Raw genomic sequence first — 26,588 nt, forward strand, 5'->3', positions numbered from 1 at the left:
ATTTAACAGAGGCACTCATGTTTGCATAGAAAGGGAGACACATAATGATAAGCTACCTTATGGCGATTTCACTGTGAGTCTTTGCAGTACAAGGGATGGCTCACCCCACTTATTCAGCAAACATTTATGAAGTGTGTGCTACATTCCATAGCATGGAGTTGCCTGATTTCACAGAGCTTCAGTCTAGTGGAGGGCTGAGACAATTTCCAAGTCTCTTCATGGCAGTGTGAAGAGAGTCTGATTCAACAACAGACAGGGGGCTGTGTGAGCCCTTGACCTGGGGGCAGTACAATTCAGCGGTCAAAGGACACTTCCTGGAGGGAGATGCATCGAAGTTAAGACCCAGGACAGGAAACCAGTGCAAACCCTGAGCATAGGCCGTGGCAGCATTCATTTGAAAGGAAGCACTGAGGGGAAACCTAACTAAAAGGAAGAGGAACAAGGTGGATACGGTTTCAGAATCACTCTCAGGTGCTCCCACAACTTGACCAGGGAAGAGCACGTGCAAGGCTTTGGCAGTGGTGTGCGGGAGCTTGACCTTAACAAGCTGCCTCCTGGGCTTTCCTCATTTTTATCCTGTTGGTGTTTCAGTCTCTCCTCAGGATCCTGGAGACCCCCAAAGGCCGTGCTGCTTTCAGAGTGTCCAGTGGCTTCAATGGACTCCTGTCGCTGCTCTCTGACTTGGAGGGGTCGCTCCAGGAGCCCCCACTGCAGATGTGGGCGATGGTATCCCCCAGCCAGACCCTGGACCTGGTCCTGCACACCCTTTGTGCCTTGTCCGCGGCATTGTACCTGGACCCTGTCAATGGTGACTTCTTCAAGAGGAATGGGCTTTTTGAGAAGTTGGCGGAAGACCTCTGTTTGCTGGGCTGTTTCGGAGCCCAGGAGGAAGAGGGAGCCCCTCTGCACTCCGGGGCAGACACGAAAGCCAGGCCATTTGCTGATTTGCTGAGTGTGGCCTTTACCTCTATGAGCCCATTCCCACCCAAGATACAGAGCTGCCTCCAGATCCTCAGCTTTCTGGACAGCATGGCCAGTGGCACCCTTCACCTGCGCAGAGACCTGAAGGAGTCCCCAAGGGCTGGGCAGGACCCAGTTGTGAATGCCCAGAAGGAAGAAGCTGGCAGGGATGCCCAAGGCAACTTCAAGCAGTGGCCAGATCTGGAGGAGAGGTAGAGCTTTGCTGCCTGCTTCTGTAATTGGGTCATGAGTGCCTTGCTCTCTCCCGTTTTCTCCCCAATATCCTGTGCATGTGTAGTAGGTCGGAAGCCTAGACCTTCAAACTGGGGCGGTGGTGGGGGTGTGTGTGGGAGGGTGCACAAATGTCACGTATTTCTTCCCTTTATATCAAATTAACTTTGACTTAAATCTCCTCTACTGTGGGAGCTGGCAGAGAACCAATCTGAGTCAATACGTGGTTAGAAGATGCTTTTGAGCTATACAGGAACTGGGGGGCTTCTCAGATCTTGGAAGCCAAGGGCAGAACTCTGCCGATAAGCTCACTTTCTCCACCGCCATCTTTGCTGGTGCTCCAGGGAGACTTGGTGCCTGTGCCCAGCCACCCTGCTGTCCTGGGCAGCCTTTGCCCACCCCCCCGCCGCCGTGCCTCTGCTTTGCCAGAAATGAGGTCATTTGACTTGCAGGATAACCACAGTAACCTTTTCTCCTGTTCTTTCTGGCTGCTTCCACTTCTCATAACAAAACCAGTCATCTCTGCTTACCTCTCAGGGCCATCTCCTCCATGAGCCCAGACTTTTGTAGACAACGCTTTACTTTCATTCCTACAAAACAGACTTCCACTAAAGCGATTGAGCACAAAGAACACTGCTCCTTCCTTTGGAAATGCAGGGGAAGAAAATGAAAGAACATAACAGCAATAGTGGGTTATCGGTTTTTTTTTTTCTTTTTAAGATTTTATTTATTTATTTGTTTAACAGAGAACACAAGTAGGCAGAGAGGCAGGCAAAGAGAGAGGAGGAAGCAGGCTCCCTGCTGAGCAGAGAGCCTGATGTGGGGCTTGATCTCAGGACCCTGGGATCATGAACTGAGCTGAAGGCAGAGGCTTTAACCCACTGAGCCACCCAGGCACCCCAATGGGTGGGCTATCTTTTTTATTCTCCTTAGGTAGCAATGACAAAACACAAATTAATATTGCAATAAACTATCTTGCCTTCTACCTCTCCACACTGTCTGACGTTTGCTGCCATGGGACTCCCTTCTGAGAGACGTTGTACCCATTTATCCAAAGATGTTGGATTGGCCATACAGCAGTGCGGGGGGTTGTTGGTGAGGGGGACGAATGCCAAAGCTCCAACCACGTAGATAATCATAATCATTGTTCTTGTTTCTCCAGCTAATCTGCTAAATTAATTGGTTTTCTAACCTTGCATTTGTGCAGACACCAACTTGCTCATGAAGTATTTATTGCTGCCTTTGATTTGCTGATTTTTTGAAAAGGACGTTTGTTCGTGAAAAAGATTGGCCTTTCACGCTCTTTTCTTGACTATTTTCACTATCAAGTTTATGGTAGCCGCCTAAAGTGAGTCGGGGCAGTGTTGTCTCTTCTATTCTCTGGAAGAGTTATATAAATAAAGATCACTGTTCTTATTCCTTAGCTTTGTGGTAGAATTTGCCAGTAAAAACCTCAGAAGCCCCATGTTTCCTTGTAAGAAGATTTATTTTTGTGAGAATAAACTTCTTGAATCATTCTCAGTAATTTTTCAAGTTCATTTTCCCATTCTGAGTTCCAGTTTACTGGCTGGCATAAATAAGGCTGTTCCCAATATCCTTTTAACTTTTTGCTCCTGACATCATTTGCTGCTTTTCTCTCCCCCGCACCCCTACACCCCAGCATTCTGGACAGATTTTTATTTATCAGCGTTTCTCAGGGGCCAACTTTCAGCTTTTCCTATCTCTCATACGTACGTTTTTTATTTCTGTTTTCATTTGGTTGTTCTTATTATGTCCTCAACTTTCTATGGGTTCATTCTGGTATTCTTCTCTTTAATTTAATTGATTAGGAGACTTCTTAAATGCAAATTTTTGTCACTTTACTCGAGCTGTATCATGCAATTTTCATTATGTTGCACTTTCGATATTATTTAGTCCTAAATATTTTAATTTCCTTTGTGACTTGTAGTTTGATTCTTGAGTCTTATTTGAATTATGAATTTCCGAAGTTACAGAGTATTTTTGGTCATCTTTCATTGTTGTTGAGTTCTAATTTTATCATCATGAGAGAAGGTGGGCTGTATGATGGCCATGCTCTGAAATTAGTTGAACTTGACCTTGTGGCCTCCCATGTGACTAATCTTCATAAGTGTTCCATGGGTGCTTGAAAAGAATGCATATTTTCCAGTTGTAACACTCAGTGTTCTATTTCTGTCCTTTACATCAAATTCATCTATTGTCTTCTTCAAATTTTCAGATTATTTAATCTGCTTGATATATCACTTACTAAGCTGTCTTAGATATTTTTCATCGTAGTGATAGATTTGCCAATTTCTGTTCATTTTTGCCTTACATCTGAGGATATTGGAATCACACATCTTGATAATTTTTACATCATCTCATGGAATCAGAAATTTTCACCTTCTATGGTGACCCTCTTTATCCCCAATAATATATTTTGCCATAAAAACAATTTTGTGTAACCATAAAAAGGCTATGCTAGCTTTCTTTTGGTTAGAATGTGCCTGGAATTAAAAAAAAAAAATTCTATTGTTTCAAGCTTTCTGGGTCCTAATGTTTTTGGTGTTTCTTTTGTCAACACTAAAGAGTTGGTTTTGTTTTTGCTTTATTTTGTCATTTAACCCAGTGTGGTATTTTTTGGTTATGGAAGCATGTGCTTTGTTTACATTTTTATAATTACTAATATGTTTGGAATGATTTCTACTTTGCTATTTTGTATTTTCCATGGTCCCCCTTTTTCTTTTGATTTTTTTCCTTGTCTTCTTTTGAATTATTGGAATTTTAATTTTTTAATTTAAATTTTCCCATTGACTAACTTGGATCTTATACTCTCTATTAGTCTTTTAGTGATTGCACTAAAATAATTTAACAGTTCTCTTCATAATGTTTAATCCTTTACTCTGTTTACCATTGCTATTTATCTTCATCCTCTTCCCAATATATATGTGTTCCATGTGTAATATGTAAACTTAATTCAACTCTTAAATGTACACTTACATTTCCAATGTATATATTACTGTTGCCTAATATTAATTTTGGGCCATGATCAATCTAATCTAAATCTAATTTTAGCTAATCCAACAAATAAGGCATGTATTCATATATTTTTGTTGAGGTATAATTGACATATAACATTATATTACTTTCAGGTATAAATCATAGTTATTCAATATTTATGTATACAAATATTTTAAAGACTATATGAGAGAGAGAGAGAGAGAGAGAGAATGCTTGAGTGGGCTCAGGGGCAGAGGGAGAGAATCTCAAGCAGACTTCTCACTGAGTGTAGAGCTCGACCTGGGGCTTGAGCTCACAAGCCTTGAGGTCATGACCTGAGCAGAAACCAAGACTTGGATGCTCAACCAACTAAGTCACCCAGGCACCCCTCAGTATTTGTATATATTGGGAAATGACCACCACAGTAAGTCTGGTAATTAGCATCCATCACCACACTAGTTACAATTTTTTTTTCTTGTGATAAGTGCTTTTTAAGCTTTATTCTCCTTGCAACTTTCAAATATACAATATAGTAATATTAACTGTAGTCACCACCATTAACTGTAGTCACCATCAACTGTAGTCAAATATACAATATAGTAATATTAACTGTAGTCACAACTGTAGTTGTACCTTATGTTCCCATGACTTATTTATTTTAAAACTGGAAATTTGTACCTTTTGACTGCCTTCACTTATTTTGCCAACCCTCTATGCCTTGCTTCTGGCAACCCTCTGTGTAATATTTGTATCTATGAGCTTTTTTTTTTGTTTTTAGATTTCATATGTAGGTGAGATCATATGGTATTTGTCTTTCTCTGAAGCATATCACTTAGCATAATGCCCTCAAGGTCCATCCATGTTGTCACAAATGACAAGATTTCCTTCTTTCTTATGGCTGAATAATATTCCACTATGTATTTGTACCACATCTTCATCCATTCATTTAATGATCACTTAGGTTGTTTCTGTACCCTGGCTATGGTAAAGAATGCTGCAATAAACATAGGGGTACATGTATCTTTTTAAGTTGGTGTTTTCATTTTCTTCAGATAAATGTCCAGAAATGGAATTGCTGGATCATATGGTAGCTCTATTTTTAATTTTTTGAGATATCTTCATATTATTTTCCATAATGGCTGCACTCATTTATATTCCCACCAGTAGCACATGAGTGTTCCTCACCAACACTTGTTATTTCTTGTCTTTTTGATGATAACCATCCTAACAGGTGTTGAGGTCATGTCTCATTGTGATATTGATTTGCATGTCTTTAATGATTAGTGATGTAAAACACTTTTTCATCACCTCTATATCTTCTTTGAAACATCTATTTGGATGTTCTGCCCATTTTTTAAGAAAGATTTTATTGACTTATTTGACACAGAGAGAGTGAACACAAGCAGGAAGAGCAGAAGGCAGAGGGAGAAGGAGAAGCAGGCTTCTAGCTGAGCAAGGAGCCCCATGCGGGGCTTGATCCCAGGACCCTGGGGTCATGACTTGAGCTGAAGGCAGTTGCTTAAGCAACTGAGCCATCCAGGCACCCCATTCTGTCAATTTTTAAAAAATTTTTTTATTTTTTATAAACATCTATTTTTATCCCCAGGGGTACAGGTCTGTGAATCACCAGGTTTACACACTTCACAGCACTCACCAAAGCACATAGCCTCCCCAATGTCCATAATCCCACCCCCCTTCTCCCAACCTCCCTCCCCCCAGCAACCCTCAGTTTGTTTTGTGAGATTAAGAGTCACTTATGGTTTGTCTCCCTCCCAATCCCATCTTGTTTCATTTATTCTTCTCCTACCCACTTAAGCCCCCATGTTGCATCTCCATTTCCTCATATCAGGGAGATCATATGATAGTTGTCTTTCTCCACTTGACTTATTTCGCTAAGCATGATACACTCTAGTTCCATCCATGTTGTCGCAAATGGCAAGATTTCATTTCTTTTGATGGCTGCATAGTATTCCATTGTGTATATATACCACATCTTTATCCATTCATCTGTTGATGGACATCTAGGTTCTTTCCATAGTTTGTCTATTGTGGACATTGCTGCTATAAACATTCAGGTGCACGTGCCCCTTCGGATCACTACAGTTGTATCTTTAGGGTAAATACCCAGTAGTCCATTCTGCCCATTTTTGATTGGATTTTTTTTTTTTTTTAGTATTGAGTTGTATGAACTCTTTATATATTTTGGATATTGACCATTTTATCATATATAAATTTGAAAAATATTTTCTCTCATTCTGTAGGTTCCCTTTTTGTTTCACTGATGGTTTGTTTTGCTGTACAGAAGTTTTTAAATTTAATGTTAGTTCTACTGGTTCATTTTTGCTTTTTGTCAAATCCATAAAACCATTGCCAAGACCAATGTCAAGGAGCTTACCCTCTTTTATCTTTTAGCAGCTTTATGGTTTCAGGTTTTATGTTCACAGCAAGTCTTTAATCCATTTTGGGTTAATTTTTGTGTATGTGTAAGGCGATGGTCCAGTTTCATCCTTTTGCATGTGGCTGTCTAGTTTTTTCTCAACAGCATTCATTGAAAAGACTGTCCTTTCCTCACTGCATCGTCTTGGCTCCTCTGTTGTAAATTAATTGACAACATGTATATGGGTTGATCTGATCTCTCTATTCTGTTCCATTAATCTATGTATCTTATGCCAATGCCATACTATTTTGATTACTCTATCTTTGTAATATCTCTTGAAATCAGGGATCATGATGCTTCCTGCTTTGTTCTAGTTTCTCAAGGTCATGACATCTCTCACTGCAGTGGTACCACAGCGGCACCTTGTGAGATGGCCTTGACCAGATTCCAGGCCCTTCTCTTCTTGCCTTGTCTTGGGGAGAATTCCCTTTCTGAGGCTTCCTGATCTCTCTGTTTTGGGGAAGGGTGTCCTCGAGGAGGCCTCTACCCTGGCCACCTGGAGAGCATGGAGGTCAATTTGGTATCTCAGCATTGAACCTTATTCTACCAGCTGTTAGAGGGCAGGGAAATAGTTGTCGGCACCAGAAGGCATTAGTAAGTGGTTTTGAGTGATGAGAAGCCATAGTCATTTTTCAGATGTCTCTGGGGGCTAAACTCTAAACACTTCTATTCATTTAATTCCCTTCCAATCCTAGAACTTTACTAATAAAGAAACCAAAGCTAAGAAAGGATAAATGGCCAAAGTCACACATTTAGTAATTAAGCAATAGAATCAGATTATAATCCCAGGTCTATTTTCAAAACCTGTGTGTGTGTCTGTGTGTCTGTGGGTTTCTATGGGTATGTGTTTTTCCTGCTTCTTCTGGAAACTCCCACAATAATGGCGATGATTTTCCAAATGTTCTGACATAATAGCTTACAGTTTAAAGTTGGTCTCTAACCTATGGATGGCATCAACCCACATTCTTTACTGATTAATCCTGTGTCAGATGTCACCTTGGTTTCGTGATGAGTAATTTTTAAATGTATAAGAGTCAGATTTCATAAATAGAGCAATTTTTTCCTCATTAAAAGAAATAAATCACCCTCGACCTTTCCTAATGGTTAGAGAATAAGTGAAACCCTAGCCTCTCATGAGAGAATCTGGGGGATAAAGGCAGGGCGGTGGGCTGAGATGGGGGACAGGTTGCTCATCCCTGCCCACCAAGAACATTTGGCATCTTCTTGGACAAGTGCCTTGGCTCAGCCCTGTCTGTGCAAAGTGGGCCTTGCTCTCCAGGGAGGAGGGGCAGAGACTATGGGCCTTGGACTCAGACCAAATGCTCTATGCCTTCATGGCCATGTTCCTTGGGCCTATTGCTTTATCTATGTGAGCTTCAATTTCCTGATTTGAAGGCAGTGGTAATAAAAGTATCCACTTTGAGGGCTGCCATGAGGTCGGGGTTGGAGATGATAATGGTGCTGGCCATCATGACCACAGCTGCTGTCTCCCAAGTACTTGTGTGCCAGATGCTGTGCTCAGATTTCCACAAGCATTAGTTGGTTTAATTCATGTAACAACGATGATTTAAGTAACATTGCTCACAAAATGGAAATTATATATTATGGAATTGCCCAAATACATATGCAATGTGCAAGACTCTGTTGGCTATCAGAGGACTTGTTTCCTGCCTAGGCTTCGACCTCTCCTGGCCCCTGCTGAGCCTCATGGGCAGACTTCTGTTCATTATATCAACAAAAGGGACAATATCAATGACTTAGAGTTTGAACCCAAGTTGTGGCTGTAATGCACATCTGTAAGGGGACATGCTGCCCAAGATGGCAGTGTGGGCCAGGCAAAGACAAGGTGGCAGCGGATGCTCGGCTGACCAGAGCCCTAACCAGTCCTTTGTCCTCCTCCACTGCTATTCATCTGGAATTAATAATCATTCAGTAAATATCATGGCATCGAAAACCCAGTAAGATTTTAATTTCTGATGTATATAATATATGCTCTCAATTCACAAAACCCAGCGAGAATGCTTGGCAAACTGTGAAGTTGAAGTATGTAAACCTTTTGCCTTTTTCATAGTAGTTGTGGCTCAAATATTTCTACATACCCATGCTCCTAGGATAGTCTAGGGGTTTGCTGGAGTCAGAAGCTTTGCAGACCAGGCTGCATGAGGGCCTGACTTTTTGCAGCTCTCTCTGAGGCCTGGGGCCCTGGGATGGAGGCATTTTGGAGGGTGTCCCTCTGATGCTAGCCCTCACTCAGTCCTCCTTGACATCAGCACCCCATTCTCCAAGATTCAATGCCCGGGGCAGTGTTGGATCTGGATCTTAGGTGCCTTGGAGGGTGGCCTGGCTTTTTCCCTGGTAACTCCCCTGAGCTGTCCCCTCCCAAAGGGGTCTTGCTTTGTCACACCTGCCATTCAAACCGGGCTTGCTTTTCCATGCTCCTCTGGACGACCAGGAATTGAATGAGTGGCATGTACCCATGCAGACATTATGGAGAAACTTGTGCTTGTGCACATGTGAGTACATTGGGTGTTGGCTGTGCATCTCAGGTGTGAGAACCCAGCTGAGCAGGAAGCATCTGCCCAAAGCCTATCATCCCTCCTGTGGAGCTGTGGCTTTGCAGGGAGCTTTCTCTTAAACCGCCATGCACTAGTCAGCTTGACCCACAGCTGACGTTTCATTTTTGGCAGTTTCACTTCTGGCAGCCAGCCATGGTCTGGAAGCAGGTGATCCTCCTTCTGACGAATTGTAGGCAGGCCAAGGGTAGCCTGATGTGGAGTCCCATGCCCGTGTCATCCACGTGACTCCATCTCTAGATATTTTATCACTTCCGTTGCCACAGGAGGGGTATGTAGGGCACAAGAAGATATTTGGAGAGACAGAGAGACCACATTCACATAACTTTTATTACTGCGTATTATTAGAATTTTCTAATAATATTTATTATTAGCTGCTATTTATTTCTTACTGTGCCTAATTTATAAATTAAACGTTATCATAGGTATGTATGTTTTGGGGAAAAAAACCCAGGATATACAGGATTTGGTGCCATAACGAGGACTATGGTTTCTCGTGGCTCTTTTTTTTTTTTTTTTTAAGATTTTATTTCTTTATTTGAGAGAGAGAGAGTGTGTCAGAGCAAGAGAGTGTGAGAGAGCGCATGCGCACGCGCATTGAGAGGCGGGGCAGAGGGAAAAGCAGGCTCCTTGCTGAGCAGGAAGCTGTCTCGAAGCCGGTCTTGGGGCTTCCTAGGACTCTGGGATAGCATGACCTGATCTGAGCTGAAGGCAGCCACTTTACCAACTGAACCCCCCAGGTGCCCCTCTTATTGTGGCTTTTGAAATCTCTGACTGTGCAGCTGCCATGCAGCCTAGTGCAGACCTAGTCCCCGCTCTGCTGCATGATGGCCACCCTAGAGTGTCCCTAACATGTCTCCCGGACAGTGGTGACATGACTATTCCTTCAGAAGGCTGCTCCTGCCTGTGCCTCTCTGGCTTACCCCCGGTACACATCTAGTTTGGAGAACGCGAGTCCAGAATTTCAGTAAGCACTCAGGGAATGCCTGTACTGGTGCCAAGTGCTTGGGGCCAGGCACTGGTGAGTACTTGGGGGAAGGGGCAACTGACCCCCTGCCCTAGCCCTACAGCTGGGTGTGGGAGAATCAGAAGTATGAGCAGATCATGATACCACTGGTGGATGCCACCCAAGGCATCCCCAGAAAATAAGGGGGAATGGAGCAGCGCACCTGACACAGCCTGGGAGAGGGGTTCCGTGGGGCCTTCCTGGGTGAGACAATCCCTGAGCTAAGCCAGGATGAGAGAGACCGATGCCTAGAATGGGAGGGTTTGGAAAAGGCATTCCCAAGCCTGAAATACAGACCCCACAGCAGCCACACTGAGTGAGGAAATCCCAAGGCCTTGGCAGGGATGATGGACTTAGAGCCACACACTTGAGGGCAGTGCTGAGACGTGAGCCTGGAAGGGGGTCCAGGCATGAATGACTCCCAGGCTGGCAAGGTGGGGGATGGTATTTCGTGGGGGAGCAGGCAGACAAGTTGCAGAGGCCACTCTGATGTGTGTGTATGTGTGTGAATGTGTGACTGTGGTTTTGTGTATGAGTGTGTGTGTGTGAGAGAGAGAGAGGGAGGGAGAGAGGGAGAGAAGAGTGTGGAGGGAGAGAGATGGATAGAAATGAGAATGAGGAGGGGGAGGAAAGCAAGAGCTGGGGGTCTCTCCCCCGGAGTGATGGCGATGACTGGCATCCAGACAACAGTTTGCTCATGGGAGAACCTTTTGAAACCTATTTAGGACATACTGTCCGGCCTCGGTAGCCAATGGGATGAGTGTGGGGGAGGAGGGACTGGCGCCGGCCCTGATAGGGAAGCCCTGGTGGAAGATCTGGTTTGGGAGAAGGTGGTGGTTGTCTTGGGTAGCCCGTGCAGATTGCCAAAATGAGATTGTATTCTTTTTAATTTTCCAGTGAATCACTCAGCAATCTACTGACCTTAGTAAGAAGAGATAGAGTAGCTTGAGCTGCCCAGAGAATTTGGATATCATCTGGATGAGGGATAGTCTGACTTCCACAGCTAAGCAGTAAAAATACATGGATGGATCTGAGCACCATGCCTTATCCTGTGCCGCTTCCATGGTCACAGGGTGGGGAGATGGGGATAGTCAAACTCAGGCTCTGTGTGATGTGATGTGGTCCCACTGGTTCCAATATCTCCACAGGCCTCTGGATTCTTTGAATGAAATGACATCACTCTTACATTGTAAAACTCGACCAAGCACCCCTCTTCCCCTGTCCTCAGCTCTAGGCCTTGAGAGATATAGATAATCATGTATATAGTCTTGGATTATAACTTTTAGATTATAACTTTCAGTTACATGCACAGGTCTTTTGCAAGATAGATTGAGCCATTCTGGATCATGAGGTCATGTGGGTTATCACTATCTCTCCACCCTCCTTGGCATTCAGAACCCCTACCTGCATTCCTGCTCTTGGGATCCACATCTCAGAGCAATGCTTCTCCCAGTATGGCCTATAGCCTACCTGCCTGGATCAGAATCAGTTGGGAAAGTGCTAAAATTTAGTCTCATAAACCAGATTTCCTGAATCACAGTCACTGGGGTTGGAGTTTAGGTTTCTTTCTTTTTTTGTTGTTGTTTTTGATTTTTTTTAAAGCTTCTTTTGTATTTTTAAGCACATTAAACTTAAAGAACTTGGTCCCAGGTGATGGGCATCTTTTTCTTTTTTTAATTTTGTTTTAAAAATTTCTTTTCAGTGTTCCAGAATTCATTGTTTATGCATCACATCCAGTGCTCCATGCAATATGTACCCTCCATAATTCCCACCACCAGGCTCACCTAACACCCCACCTCCCTCCCCTCCAAAACCCTTAGTTTGTTTTTCAGAGACAACAGTCTCTCATGGTTCATCTCCCCTTCCGATTTCCCCCAACTCACTTCTCCTTTCTGTCTCCCCATATCCTCCATGTTATTCCTTATGCTCCACAAGTAAGTGAAACCATATGATAATTGACTCTCTCTGCTTGACTTATTTCACTCAGCATAATCTCTTCCAGTCCCTCCCATGTTGATACAAAAGTTGGGTATTTATCCTTTCTGATGGAGGCATAATGCTCTATTGTATACATGGACCATATCTTCTTTATCCATTTGTCCATTGAAGGACCATTGCTGCTATGAACATTGGGGTACAGATGGCCCTTCTTTTCATTACATCTGTATCTTTGGGGTAAACCCAATAGTGCAATTGCAGGATCATAGGGAAGCTCTATTTTTAATTTCTTAAGGAATCTCCACACTGTTTTCTAAAGTGGCTGCACCAACTTGCATTCCCAACAAGAGTGTAAGAGCATTCCCCTCCTCTTTTCTCCACATCCTTTTCAACACATGTTGTTTACTGTCTTGTTAATTTTGGCCATTCTAACTGGTGTAATGTGGTATCTCAATGTGGTTTTGATTTGAATCTCCTAGATGGATAATGATGATGAACATTTTTTCATGTGTCTGTTAGTCATTTGTATGTCTTCTTTGGAGAAGTGTCTGTTCGTGTCTTCTGCCCATTTTTGACATGATTATCTCTTTTGCGTGTGTTGAGTTTGAGGACTTCTTTATAGATCTTATATACCAACCCTTTGTCTGTAGTGTCATTTGAGACTATCTTCTCCCATTCTGTAGGTTTCCTCCTTGTTTTGTTAACTGTTTCCTTTGCTGTGCAGAAGCTTTTGATCTTGATGAAGTCCCAAAAGTTCATTTTCACTTTTGTTTCCTTTGCCTTTGGAGATATATCTTGAGAGAAGTTGCTGTGGCCAATGTCGAAGAGGTTACTGCCTATGTTCTCCTCTAGGATTTTGATAGATTCCTGCCTCACATTGAGGTCATTTATTCATTTTGAGTTTATCTTTGTGTATGGTAAAAGAGAATGGTTGAGTTTCGTTCTTCTACACATAGCTGTCCAATTTTCCTAGCACCATTTGTTGAAGAGACTGTCTTTTTTCCACTGTATATTTTTTCCTGTTTTGTTGAAGATTATTTGACCACAGAGTTGAGGGTCCATATCTGGACTCTCTACTCTGTTCCACTGGTCTATGTGTCTGTTTTTGTGCCAATACCATGCTGTCTTGGTGATCACAGCTTTGTAGTAAAGCTTGAAATCAGGCATCGTGATGCCCCCAGTTTTGTTTTTCTTTTTCAACATTTCCTTAGCAATTTAGGGTCTTTTCTGGTTCTGTACAAATTTAAGATTGTTTGTTCAAGCCCTTTGAAAAATGCTGGTGGAATGTTGATTGGGATGCCATTGGAAGTATAGATTGCTCTAGAGAGTATACACATTTTAACAATGTTTATTCTTCTGAACCACGAGCATGGAATGGTCTTCCGTTTTTTGGGGTCTTCTTCATTTTCTTTTATGAGTGTTCTATAGTTCCTCTAGTACAGATCCTTTATCTCTTTCCAGGTATCTTATGGTTCTTGTTGCTATAGTAAACAGGATCAATTCTCTCATTTTCCTTTCTATAGTTTCATTGTTAGTGTATAAGAAAGCAACTGATTTCTGTACATTGATTTTATATCCTGCTACATTACTGAATTGCTGTATGAGTTCTAGTAGTTTGGGGGTGGAGTGTTTTGGATTTTCCACATAAAGTATCATGTCATTTGCAAAGAGAGAGAGTTTGACTTCTTCATTGTCAATTTGAATACCTTTTATTTCTCTTTGTTGTGTGATTGCTGTTGCTAGGACTTCTAATACTATGTTGAGCAAGAGTGGCGAGAGTAGGCATCCTAGTCGTGTTACTGATGTCAAAGGGAAGGCTGTCAGCTTTTCCCCATTGAGGATGGCATTCACTGTGGGTTTTTCATAGACAGATTTTATGAAGTTGAGGAATGTTCCCTCTATCCCTATACTTTGAAGTGTCTTAATCAGGAATGATTGCTGTATCTTTTCAAATTCTTTTTATGCATCAATTAAGAGGACCATATGGTTCTTCTCTCTTCTCTTACTGATTTGTTCTATCACATTAATTTGCGAATGTTGAACCACCTTTGCATCCCATGGACAAATCCCACCTGGTCATTGTGGATAAATTTTTTTAGTATACTGTTAGATCCTATTAGCTAGGATCTTGTTAAGAATCCTAGCATTTGTTTCCTTTGCCTTTGGGGACATGTCGTGAAGGAGGTTGCTGTGGCCGATGTTGAAGAGGTTACTGCCTATGTTCTCCTAGAGGATTTCTTACACTTTAAAAAATCTTTTTCCTTTTTGTTGTTCAGACTGGGCAATTTCTATTGATCTGTCCTTAAATTCATGGACTCTCTCTCTTCTCATTTTCTTATTGTTTGCACTTAGTGAGATTTTAAAATTTGTTATTGTATTTTCAGTTCTTAAATTTCCATTTGGTTCTTTTTTATTGCTCCCATTTCTTTACTGAGACTTCTTTGTTTTTCATCCATTTCAATAATATTCACCCTTATTCCTTAGAGTGTGGTATATAAACAGCAGATTTAAAGCTTTTGCCTGATTAAAAAAATAAAATTTTTTTCTTATAGTTTCAACATCTGGGTCATCTCAGGCTTGTCATCTGTTGATTATCTTTTTCTGTGTGAAGTATTGATATTTCCCTGATTTTTTCTGTGCTAAGTAATATCAAATTGTGTCCTGGATATTTTGAATGTTATGAACTCTGGCTTTTGTTGACATCTGGAGAATGCTGATTGTTTTGTTTCACCAGGCAAGCAACCAAGTTAGGTTTAGCCTGAAAGTTCTTACCCACCTTCCATGGACCATGTTTCTGTTATTAGTTTGGCTTCACAGACTTGGCAGTGAGGTTTGATCTACCCTATATTTGCCCTGTGCAGTAGTCAGTCATGGGTGGTCTTTACCCTTGAGTTCAGTTCCCAAAGCCTGAGGAATTGGTTTAGGGTCACATCCACACATGCAACTCAGAATTGAGGCCAGAGGTTGATACAAAGTCTGACTTTCTTAAGCCTCCTCTTCATGTCTCCCCAACACTTCATGGATACCAGGGGTCTCTTCCTTCTCCTCTGTCTAGGAAGCTGAGGCTTTAGTTTCCCTGCTTTGACATGTACCTCCTACCACTGCATCTGTTTCTGGTGCCAATCAGGGAAAGGAAATAGAGAGAAAAGAGCGATGGAGATTTTGCCTACACTCTTAGAACCGTAGATCTTCTGGTTAGAGAGAAGGATTAGTCTTCTCCTAGACATTCAGTCTTCTCCTAGTCTTCTCCTGCCTGGCTGCTGCTACTGCTATGAGGTTGTCTGGAGTCTGACTGAGAAAGAACGAAGGAACTTAACAAAGAAAATCTCAGGGCTTCTCCTCCATGCTCTGTGACCTGTAGGAGCCTACTTTTCTGTTCCTCAGCACAGAAACAGAGAGGTTTTCTTGGCACTCTCTCCTTGTCTATATATGGTGCACATTTCTGTTTTTAGATGCCCTCTGAGCCCATACCCAGGAATTCTGGAGGGGGACACCCCAGGAAATTCAATGCAGTTGAATGGTGCTGTGGGTTTGGTTTCCTTCTCTGCTACCATTTACTTTTCAGAGTCATCAGAGAACTGCTTATTTGTTCTATGTGAGTTTTGAGTTGCATTCGGGGGTAGGGAAGAGTTGAGTATGCCTACACACCTTGAAGGAACTCAGAAATGTTTGTGCACATGTGTTTAACATAAAAGGAGAGCCTGTCTATCTCCTTTATGCCTGGTGGGAAGGGGAGAGGACCTGGCAACTTACTTGCATTGAATATCGACTATGAGCCAGCCACTGTGTCCTGGGGCCCAAAAGCATTATTCTGTGTCTCTCTGAGAGAAGTATGGTATTATGGGTTCCACAGACAGCTGGGGAAAATTAGGCTCAGATTAATTAGTTCAAAATTATATAGATCATACGTGGTAGAATAAGGATGTGTCCTGTGGCCTGTCAGAGAAAGATTCAGAAAGGTTTGTGAAAAACAGAAGAGACTAGAAAACTCAAAGTTGATATCCTTCTTGCCCTCTCTCTGCAGGGTGGATGAAGGGGATGCTGTGATCATGCACCCTGGGGTCCTGTGCATCATGGTGAGACTGCTGCCTCGGTTGTACCACGCAGACCACCCCCAGGTACTTGTGGCTGAACGCATGTATTTGTCTTTCTCACATGATGACTCACTTAAGCTCCTTCTGGCCAGATTTCTTCTTCTTTGCCTTTGCCCTCAGTACCCTGCATTAGCGGAGCCCCCCCACCACCACCACCAACGTGAAGCTCCTCCCGCAGGGTAGAGTCAGTGTGTCCATGACCCTTGATTGAGTTTTGCTGCCCTTCCCTCCAAGGCCATTCAAAACAGGTCATTTTTGCTGGTGAAGTGACCCTACTAAAATCCACAGCCAAACACAAAATTGTTGAAATCATTCCGCCTTCATGAGGCCAGCCCTGGGTACTGAGGAGAGCACTGGGCATTGTTGGGGGTGGAAGTCCTCCCCACCACCCCTGGTGGTGCTGTGGGTGCTGGCTGTGATCATGGCTCGGTACTCCGTGTAGGACATGCCGGGCTAACAAGATGGACACTGTCCCTGGATCCTGTGTCTCTCACGGGGACCAAGAGATGGTGCCAGTGCAGACAACTGAATAAATAAGCCCACAAATGAATATACAATGACAGATTGTGGCAAGTGATAATAATAGGGAAAAATAAGATGCTGAGAAAGAATAATGGGAATGGAGGTGGGGGAAGACCTGATTAAATCTAATTTAGAGGAAGGGGTGGAGGTCAGGGAAGCCATCTCCTAGATGGTGACATTCAAGCAGGGCCCTGAAAGATGAGTAGCAATTAACCAGGCAGGAAGAAGCCTGCTGCAGGCGGCTGGAGTGGGAACAGAGGGGGAGAGTGGGAAATGTGCCAGATGGGGCAGGCACAGGATGGCTGGAGCCCTGCTTATAGATGGAGTTTTGTCCCTAGGGTAGCAAGAAGCTTTGCAAAGGAGGAGAGGATGACTCTATCAGGTTTTTGTATCAAAAACTCTGTTTATTGCATGGGGAATGGCCTAGGAATGGGGACAACAGTTCAAAATCCATGTCTGCAGGACCACATCGAAGGTGGCTCAGCTAGGGTGGTGTCTGGGCAAGGGTGAAGAGAGAGGAAAGACAGACTCACGGGACCTGAGATGAGACCCAGGAGGTGGGAAGAGGGAGAGAAAAAAACAAAACCACCCAAGTTCCTATCCTCACAGAACGAGGGGCTCCACAGGAGGATGAAAAGATTGAGTAACAGAACAAGGTCGTTCTTGTTGAGGAAAACCTGGAGAATCCATGCTCTAATGAGTGCAGAGGAGAGGGTACGAACTGGACTGAGCAACCAGGTGTGGTGCTGGACTTTCTCATGGTTTGTCCTCATTGCAGTTTTCTTGGGAGTATTATTTGTCTCCGTTTTCACCAGTGGGGAAACAGAGGCTCAGATAATTTAAATGACTTGGAAGGATTCTCAGTTGGCGGACATGGTGTTCAATGTGGTCCTACCTGGTGGCAGGTCTCCTGGTCTTTCCCTTGCGCAGTTGTGGCTTCTGTAGGAGGAATGAGGGACCGGGATTGTGGGTTCAGCTGGGCTTTGTCCAGGACCTAAAAATGAAGTGATATGTTCTAGGAAGAAATGAACACTAGTGGTGTCATTTATCACAGCCTGAAAAGGACAATGACCTCGTAAAATGTTGCAAACCTGCCAAAATCAGTGAGAAAAGTGGAGTGGGGAGCAAAAGCCTTGATGTGTAGGGAAGGGAACTGTTTTCACCAAAAAAATTCTGTAGTATTTCATATAGGCTTACAAAAAAGGGCTGACTTGGTTCCATGTCTCTATGTCCCTTTATAACTGGAATCTTTTTTCTGGTTCCTGCTCCTTTGCTGGAAAGTGACCATGAAGTGATGGTCAAAGCAATGAAGAGAGACTCATCTCATAGTAAAATGGAATGCATTTATATTTTTCTACATTTGCAGAAAATAAGTAGGCTGGAGTAAAATGGACTCCATCACTTCTTCAGTTACCTGTTGCTGTGTGACAAAGTGCCACCCAGTTAACAAACTATGTCATTCTTTCTCACGGTGCCTGTGGGGTAGGAGTTCGGACAGCCTCAGCAGGGACAGCCCGTCTTTGCATCCCAAGGTGATGGGTGGGCTGGACCATTTAAGATGTCTTCCTTACTCACACAGATGGCACCTCACTGGGCTGGCTCCAATGACAGGAGTCTCCTGGGCTGGGCCAGATGCCTGGGGCCTTGGTTGAAACTGTTATAATAGCATTCTGGGTTCTTCTCCATGTAGCCCTCTCCGTCCAGCCTCTATCCATGCTCCTCTAAGTGAATTCTCCACCCAGGCCACATAGTAGCTCAGGGCTCCCAAAGGCACAAAAGCAGAAACTTCCAGGTCCTCCGAAGGCTTAGGCCTTGAACGAGCTGACCTTGCTTCCACAGCATTTGTTGGTCAAAGTGAGTCACAGGTTCATTTTAGACTCAGTGAGAAGGGCCATATGCCTCCTCTACTGATGTGAGGGGTTACATGTGTGTAAAGGACAGAGGGGATTGTTGGGGGTCATCTTTTAAGACCAGCACCTACTTGTCTTAAGCATCAACTTGTAGATAAAAATATTTGACCCTGAAATAAAGCATCTTCTAGTTCTTTACCTGTCTTCTAGTCATTTGGTTGTCTCAAATCTGGGACTTTACTTTCTTTACCTAGATGTTCAAGACAGGGTCTGCCTGGACCATTTTGGACACTAATCACACTCAGGGCTACCTCTGTGCCAGGCCTGTTGTTTCATCAGTATTCATAATAGCTTATCCCAGTACACTAGAATCTTCCCACATGGTAGGGACTTGAGGCTCAAGAAAGGTGGGTGACTTCCTGCGGTCATGGAACTGGTGATGGGAGGTCTAGAACTCACTCCCCGGCCCCAGATCAAGGTATGTTTGATGAATGGCTCTCTCATTTTTGCAGCTTTTGCAGAATGTAAGGTCATGATCTCTTGGCATTGCCCAATTTTGCAGGTGCAATAGCTTTACAGTAAGGATGTCTGGCTTTCTTAGCTGTATTTCCAGCCATACAGTGTACCTGGAATGAGAACAACCAAGCCAGTGGTATGGGTGGCCTTAGCAGCCAAATGGTTGCTGATGGGTGTGTCGTGCCCAGCTCCATGGCGGTGATGACCGATGAAATGATGCAGAGCAGAGAGTGGCCTGTCTCTCTGCAGCTCGTGCATGGGAACTGTGGCTGAATCTGAGTTTCAGATAAACTCTGTGCCTTGTCATGTTGGTGTATGGAGTGGAACTCGATGGCCATCAGATGCATTAAGTATGCAAATGAGAATTCCATCTGGTAGGATTCTTTTTCTCTATTCAGGTCACAATAAGTAATTTAGGAAAAGTCTAGTTCTCCCTCACTGTCTCTCAAAATGCAAATGAAATGTAGTCCTGCGTTTTCTCAAATATTTTCTGCAGATGCCAAATCAGCAGCTATTAAAAGTTGAGTAATTACAGTAATTAATTTCTGAAAGGGGAGGGTGGGAAACCTCATAACAATCAATAGAATAGTAAATCAAATGAGAAAGGAGACCACACAGGAAAATGCTGGAATGAAAAGGACTGCAGGACTGCATCTTCAGGGCAGGAAGTTTCAGTAGATGGCAGTGTTACGAAGAAGATGGAATATGAGTTCCCCTCATCTCCCGGTCTGTTGGCCTGCCGGCTCCCAGCATTGCACTCTTAGCCACCTTCCTATCTGACGGATGAAAAATTGATGGCTTTCCAAGGTACAGATGTCATTTCAAGAGTGACAACTTAAATAACTACATATATGGGTGGTCTGATTTATTTCTAATTATGGCCACATGAAATTTGTTTTGCTTACAACCAAAAGGTGTCTTCCCCCTCTCCAAAATGCTAGCACCACGAGCTGCTCTTAGAAAAATAACCCAGCTGTGTCATCATCAATATTAAAACTGGATTGTGGGAATTGCTGTGAATGAGGCAGAAATGGCATCCAGCGTGGTTCTCTGGGAATTGAGTTGACCTCAGAACTAAACAACTGATTGGAAAGAAGACATTTTCCCTTTCTGGCATGCTCAGCAGCTACAGGGTCCCCAGCATCACTCTGTTTTCATCAGGACTATGGCCTTTATTCAGTTCCTGGCAGAGGGGTATTTGCTTGTGTGCTCGAGGACTGTTAACTCAGAGGGTGGGAAGCCAGAACCAGGTTAACAGAGGTGGAGCACACATTGCTTTAGAACAACTAGTGTGATCCATATGTACCTGTGAATAATTTTACTCAGCACCTTCCAGATGCCACTGGGGATTCAGACATGAATGTCACAGGAGCTCACAGTTGGAGTTGAGGATGGCTAGGGAGAGGAGTGTAGAAGACAGTAAGACCACACTTTGTTGCCTAGAACAGAAGTTTGCCCACTGGGCCTTGGGACAGAGGGGGAGGAAAGCCACAGACAGTTGGGGAAACCGGAACCAGGCTTTAAGGAAAAGATGTGCCCATGGCAGATCAGCTGGAGGAGGGAGGGGAGAGAAGAAGATCATCCACAGAGAGAGGTACATGTGAAGATGTCTACTTGGGGACTCTGAGTATTTCAGCTGGGTTAGGATAGACCATGTGGGTAGAGGGGCAGTGTGTGGGGCTGCGATGTGCAGTCAAAGCCACTCCACGAAGGATGCTGAATACCATGCTAAGAGAATTGAATTTTCTTGGGGTACCATCCATCATCATCATCATCATCATCATCATCACCATCATCAACATCACCATGAGCACTACAGTCTTTACTGAGCACCTGTTATATGAGGGAAGAGTTCAGGCTCCAAAGACAGCAGAATGTCATCAGATCTCACCTCTGCCACTTCACAGGAAATGATTCAGCTTCCACGATCCTTCACTTTCTTTGCTGTCATATGGGAGTAATAATATCATCCTGTGGCATTATTGTGAGGATTAAATGCAATGAGTCCTTAGCATGGCGAGCAGAACATACACTGCACCATGGGAAACACTTACTAAATGGAATTACTGCTACTAGTTGCCAGAAACTCTACAAATGCTTTATCTTTTAATCTTTATAATAACCCTGCAGAGTGGATATCAGTATCCCCACTTTGCTGATGAGGACTTGAAACTTGTAGAAGTTGCTAGGTGGTGGATGTCCGTGGTGCCAGGCTCCTGGACCTCCTGCCTCTGTGCTAAGTGGCTTTTCCTTTATGGACGTGGTAGCCATGGGAGGGCTTTGGAAAGCAACAACACAATCAGACCTGAGTATTACAGAGACTCTGATCTACAGTCAGCCAGCACTGAGTCACTGTTGTGTGTGTTCCAGATTCTTCTGCCACTGAAATGTCCTTCACAGTCTGATGCGACAGACAAAAGATTGGGCTCAGGGCTGCGTTCATCTATCAACTCATTCATGTCTTAATTTAGAAAAGGGTGCCATTTTCTGGAATTAGTCTGCATTTCAAACACATTGAAATAATTGTATGGGTTTCAAATAACTGAAATATTGACAGCATTAATAGCTCTGGGTAGCATTGTGTAAGGGCATGCTATTTGAAAAGAGCTATTTTCTCCAACAAGGAAATGGGTAAAGTAGGAGTCTCATTTTGTTAAAGTATGACACCTTAGAAATTCCAAATATGTTGAATTTTAGATATCCTGTCTTCTTTCATACTAGCACCCCATCCCCAAAATTTCTGTTGTCCCTGGAAAAATGTCAAGCCTGGTCAAGATTCAGTTTACTTTTTAGGGTAGCCTTTTAAATAGAGCAAATACACATAATCTCACATGATGACCAAAAGGATCAAAGGAAAAACACAATGGGTGTAGAACGATGGCATAGAAGTTAAAGCTGTATGGGAAGACTTCTGGCCCAATTATCAGGGGACCTTGCTTTTAGCCCCTTTTCCCATCATTAGTTCTGTGACTGATGTAGGTTACCTTTGGTTCCCACACCTTGGTTTCAGCTACTCAGATTTGGCCTAGATCACAGGGGTTGCAAACCCAATGTTGTGGGGCCAGGAAGGTGAAAGAAATGTATCAGTGGAAATAATAGGGAATGGTGAGTTCTGTGGCTGTTTGGAAGGGTACTTGTTCTGCCTAAAGGCACTTTTACTTAAATAGGGGGCAGTAAAACAGAAGGAAAGCCAGACTATGCCTACCAAATAAAACACTTCTAGACACCATCAATTTAGAACCCTTGTGTGATCAGGGTTCCCTCCGTTATAATGAGTGCATCACACTGTGTTAAAATCATGGGCTTTGGAGTAGGACTGGGTTGAATGTCAGTTCTGATACTCATTAGCTGTGTGACCTTAGGAAATTGATGTATCTCCAAGTCTTAGTGTTCCCTTATTATATTTTCCCATTGGGAAAAACAGTGGAAAATATAGTTGTAATGTACTTAACACAGTACCTGGCACACAGTATCTGCTCATCATACACTGGCTCCATTATATACCATCCCCCCAGCACCCTTTTCTTCTAGCTTGGCAGTCTGTATTCCTAGGACTTTGGGTCATGGCATATAGAAATTTGGAAATAAAAATGGAAGATAATACATTTTAGGTATATTTCCAACTGGAGTTTTGCTATTATTAAATTATTAACAGAGAATTGATGTTGAGCTATATATTATAGTCTGCTTGTGAATCAAAAGCCTGAGTCCTCTCTTCTGCCTGTTTTGCATTTGATCCATGACCTGGGTGAACTCAAATGGCAGATGACATAGATCTGGGAGGAGGAGTTATCCACTGGCTGACAAAATGGGGATGTGAAGGGTCTCTACCAGCCTGAAGAATGTATCAGAATCCCTTTGGGTCGAAATTAAGCAGAGATGATCAGGCCTATGATCATGTCTTAAAGCACATATACACTGGGCTGGGAAGGACAGAATAGAGTATGTGGAAGAGTCCCAGAGGGCTTAGTGCATGGCCAGTAATTGTCCCAGGTTGGGTGAGACCACTGCTATGGTGAGTTCTACTTCCCTCTATATTTATAGAAGTATAGTGCCCAGCTAAAGGGAAGTGGTAGTCCCATGACCCCTTAACACAACATCTGTGTTTGTCCAGAGGTGAGAAGCCAGGATGGCAAGGGATCTGAAAAACCTCCTTAGTCATGGAAGGAATAGTGAACAGATCTGAGGGTTGGGAGCTTAGAGATAGAAGACATTGGGGACATAAGGGCTGAGCAGGTACTTGTTAGTCAGCTGGTGGTAGAACAGTGCACACAAAGACCAGTTAGTTAAATAGCAGATGGTTTGGGCTCAATGTAAGGATATACTTGTCCAGACTAGATGGACAGCTGGAGAGGTGGTTCCAAGGGGCTCAGAAATATGGCCACTGGCAAGTTACATATATATGAGACTCCCACCTAGCCTCTCAAGATGGCAGAAATGGTCAAACCCATTTTGGTCTTACACACGGCAAATACTGTGTACCAGTTACTAAATTCAGATGATCCCAGTATGGGCCAAAGCCATGAACACTTAGTTTTTCCTGTAAGTTTTGAGACATTGGCCTAGGACAGGATAGGATAGGTACCCCCTTCCCACCCCACAGAGTCACCAGTTTCAACTGACTTTACCTTGAAAACCCAGAGGTGGCCAGTGCTCTGCAAGCTTCAGCACCTGGGTATCTGTGAAGCAGCGATCCCAGCGGCAAAGTGGAATTGACTTTCTGGTTTGAATTCCTGTCCCTCCACACACTGTGTAATCTCAGCAAGCTGTAATCTCTCTGGGCCTCAGTTCCCTCATCTGTAAAATGGAGTAATAATAGCATCCAGCTGATGGTGTTCCAGGATTAAATGAGCCAGTATGTGAAAGCACTTAGAAGAGTCAGCCTTCAAATAGTGAGTGGGCAGTGGCGTTAGAGCCCATCGCAGCCATGGGGCCTGTGAACATGGTAGGTGTATCTTTCTGTTCTTGCACTGAGCTTGTGTGATGCACAGTGGCCATGTAAAGCAGGTGCTTGGTTGGAAGGAGTCTTACTGGTATTAAAAGAGAAGACCATGGCTAAGAAGAGTTAATATCCTGAAAACACTTGCATCCTATAAGAAAAAGCACTTTCACAGAAACTGTTTCTACTGACTCCCCCAAACAACATACCAGGGATGTCAGTATTTTCATTATTCCAGTTTTAAAGCTAAGGAGCTGAGGTCTTGAGAAAATAAGGAACTAGTCCCGGTTCACCCATTAGTTAGTGTTAAAGCAGCCTGAGAACCTAGCTGTGGGGAGATTTCGGTGCCCTCTGCCTAGAGGGTGATGGGAGGATGAAGGTCTGTCTGAAAGCTCAGAACCAACACACTAGGGCTTAAGCCACAGTTGGCGTGTGAATAGATCCTTCATCTCTAGAAGAGACAGTGTTCTCTGCAGTCTTCTTCCAGGAAACTTCTCCAGACACTCGTGGATGGCTGTCTGTTAGCCACAACAAAAATCTGCTTTAAAAATATCTCTTAGCAAAAGTTGTGTCAACAGCGTACTTTGGCTAAAGCACCAGAGACACTCAGGGACATTTAAACCACCTTTTCCTGGGTAGGTAGGAGAGGGAGGAAGCCTTGGCCCTAGGTGGGAAGGATTCGGGCTGGAGAGTGGTGTTGGGCCCCACACAGCCATCCACTGGGCTCCATTGCACACCTGACCCAGGTCTCATGCAGTGTCCAAGGTGTTGGAAACTCTCCACTGATGTTACAGGTTCCAGGTTGGGCAGGCATCCTCCTGGATGGATGTCTACAGGCTGGTTTCCCTGGTGGTGTTCTCAGGGCTGACCACAGACTCATTGCAGGGGAGGTTGTTGGGTACTGGGGGTGAGGAAGCCCAGCTGATAACTACTCGCGCTCTCCAGCCTTTCCCTGAAAGGCCATGCCCACTTTCACCCCTTCATCTTTGCATGTGCTGTCCACACTCCTGGGAAGATAATTTTCCCTGCTGGCCAGATTCTTTCCTCATTGTCCTCCAACACCTAGTGGGTACATCACCTTTTCTGGGCACTCTTGGCCCTCTGGGGTAGGGGTACCTCCTATGTTCTAGAACACTTTCACCTCTTGTGCTTGCACTTAGTAGGCAACTATTGCATTTGAGGCAGAGACAGGTGCTGGGCAACAAGGGTGAAGAGTCATTGTCTCAGGCAGCGGTTCACAGTGTGCTGGGGACAAGGGGTGGTGGGAAGAGGTCTGTCTATCATCTATCTACCGAGAGAACCATCAGAGTATGGTATTTATGATTGAGGTATGGACGGTGCTATTTGGGGAAATCAGGAAAGATTTCTCAGGTGAGAGAACATATGAATTGTCTCTTGAATAATAAGTAGGAGCTCGGTAAAGGGATGGGGCTGGAAAGGACATTCACAGCTTTGGGTGTCAATCAAAAAGGGCCTAGGGAGAGTCAATTATCATATGGTTTCACTTATTTGTGGAGCATAACAAATATGGAGGACAAGGGGTGTTAGAAAGGAGAAGGGAGTTGGGGTAAATTGGAAGGGGAGGTGAATCATGAGAGACTATGGACTCTGAAAAACAATCTGAGGGGTTTGAAGTGACGGGGAGGTGGGAGGTTGGGGTACCAGGTGGTGGGTATTATAGAGGACACGGATTGCATGGAGCACTGGGTGTGGTGAAAAAATAATGAATACTGTTTTTTTCTGAAAATAAATAAATTAATTAAAAAAAAAAAAGGGGGCATAGGATATTCAGCAAAGGGAGAGAATGTTACTAGGGCTGGAGCGTGGGGTGGACCAAAGGGAAAGATGAAGTGAAGTTGGAAAGAGACAAATATTTATAAATACAAGATCCTAGGCTTCTGTTATCAGGCAGCATCAGACATCATATGTGTGTAGTTTGTGAAGGAAGCACCCACATGCAGCTCGGTCTTAGTTGCAAATTTAATTAGGGACATCAAGGAAGCCATGCCTTTAGACATGGGTTCTGCTCATTCAGTGGGACTTTGACCTCTACTCATAAACCAAGATCACAAACTCCCACACCTACAAGGCCATGTGGACAGCACAAATGAGTCTACCAGGCTGATGGAGACTTGTGGCAAAAAGGAAAATGTGTACCCATATATAGAAAGAACTAATTCTAAGTAAGCAAAGATAACCATAAGAACTTGTCAAATGACACCCATCCATGAGTCCTATTTACTTGTGCTATTTCTGAAGAGCTGAGGTCACTTAACTTGTACTATCTCTTTTCCAAAATCATCGGAGACCATTTCAACCAAATTGGAATAAGCAACTAATCAAAATTTGGGTAGCTCAGTAGAACTCCCTGGTTCTTTCTAAGTGTCTGGAGGAAACAGACATGGTCATCTGAAGGTTTTTACATCTGTGGCAGGACACACTGTAGAGTTATGTGTCCAAAGCCCATGCCTGCTGGAAGGGACGCACCCCACCAGGACCCAGCCCTCACTGGACTCTGGGACTGT

At 43.7% G+C, this 26,588-nt stretch overlaps 1 protein-coding gene across 7 annotated transcripts in view; it reads left to right on the forward strand.

Moving 5' to 3' along the window:
* Positions 1-26,588, forward strand: part of WDFY4 (WDFY family member 4) — a 266,523-nt gene that overhangs the window by 48,136 nt on the left and 191,799 nt on the right. For all 7 annotated transcript variants that reach the window (XM_032313629.1, XM_032313630.1, XM_032313628.1 and 4 more), the window contains exons 12-13: positions 592-1,172; positions 16,167-16,260. In XM_032313629.1, the coding sequence (XP_032169520.1) occupies positions 592-1,172; positions 16,167-16,260 (675 nt within the window). The remainder of the gene's footprint in view (positions 1-591; positions 1,173-16,166; positions 16,261-26,588) is intronic.

The sequence above is a fragment of the Mustela erminea genome, chromosome 14 (genome assembly GCF_009829155.1).
Source record: "Mustela erminea isolate mMusErm1 chromosome 14, mMusErm1.Pri, whole genome shotgun sequence".
Taxonomy (NCBI): Eukaryota; Metazoa; Chordata; class Mammalia; order Carnivora; family Mustelidae; genus Mustela; species Mustela erminea.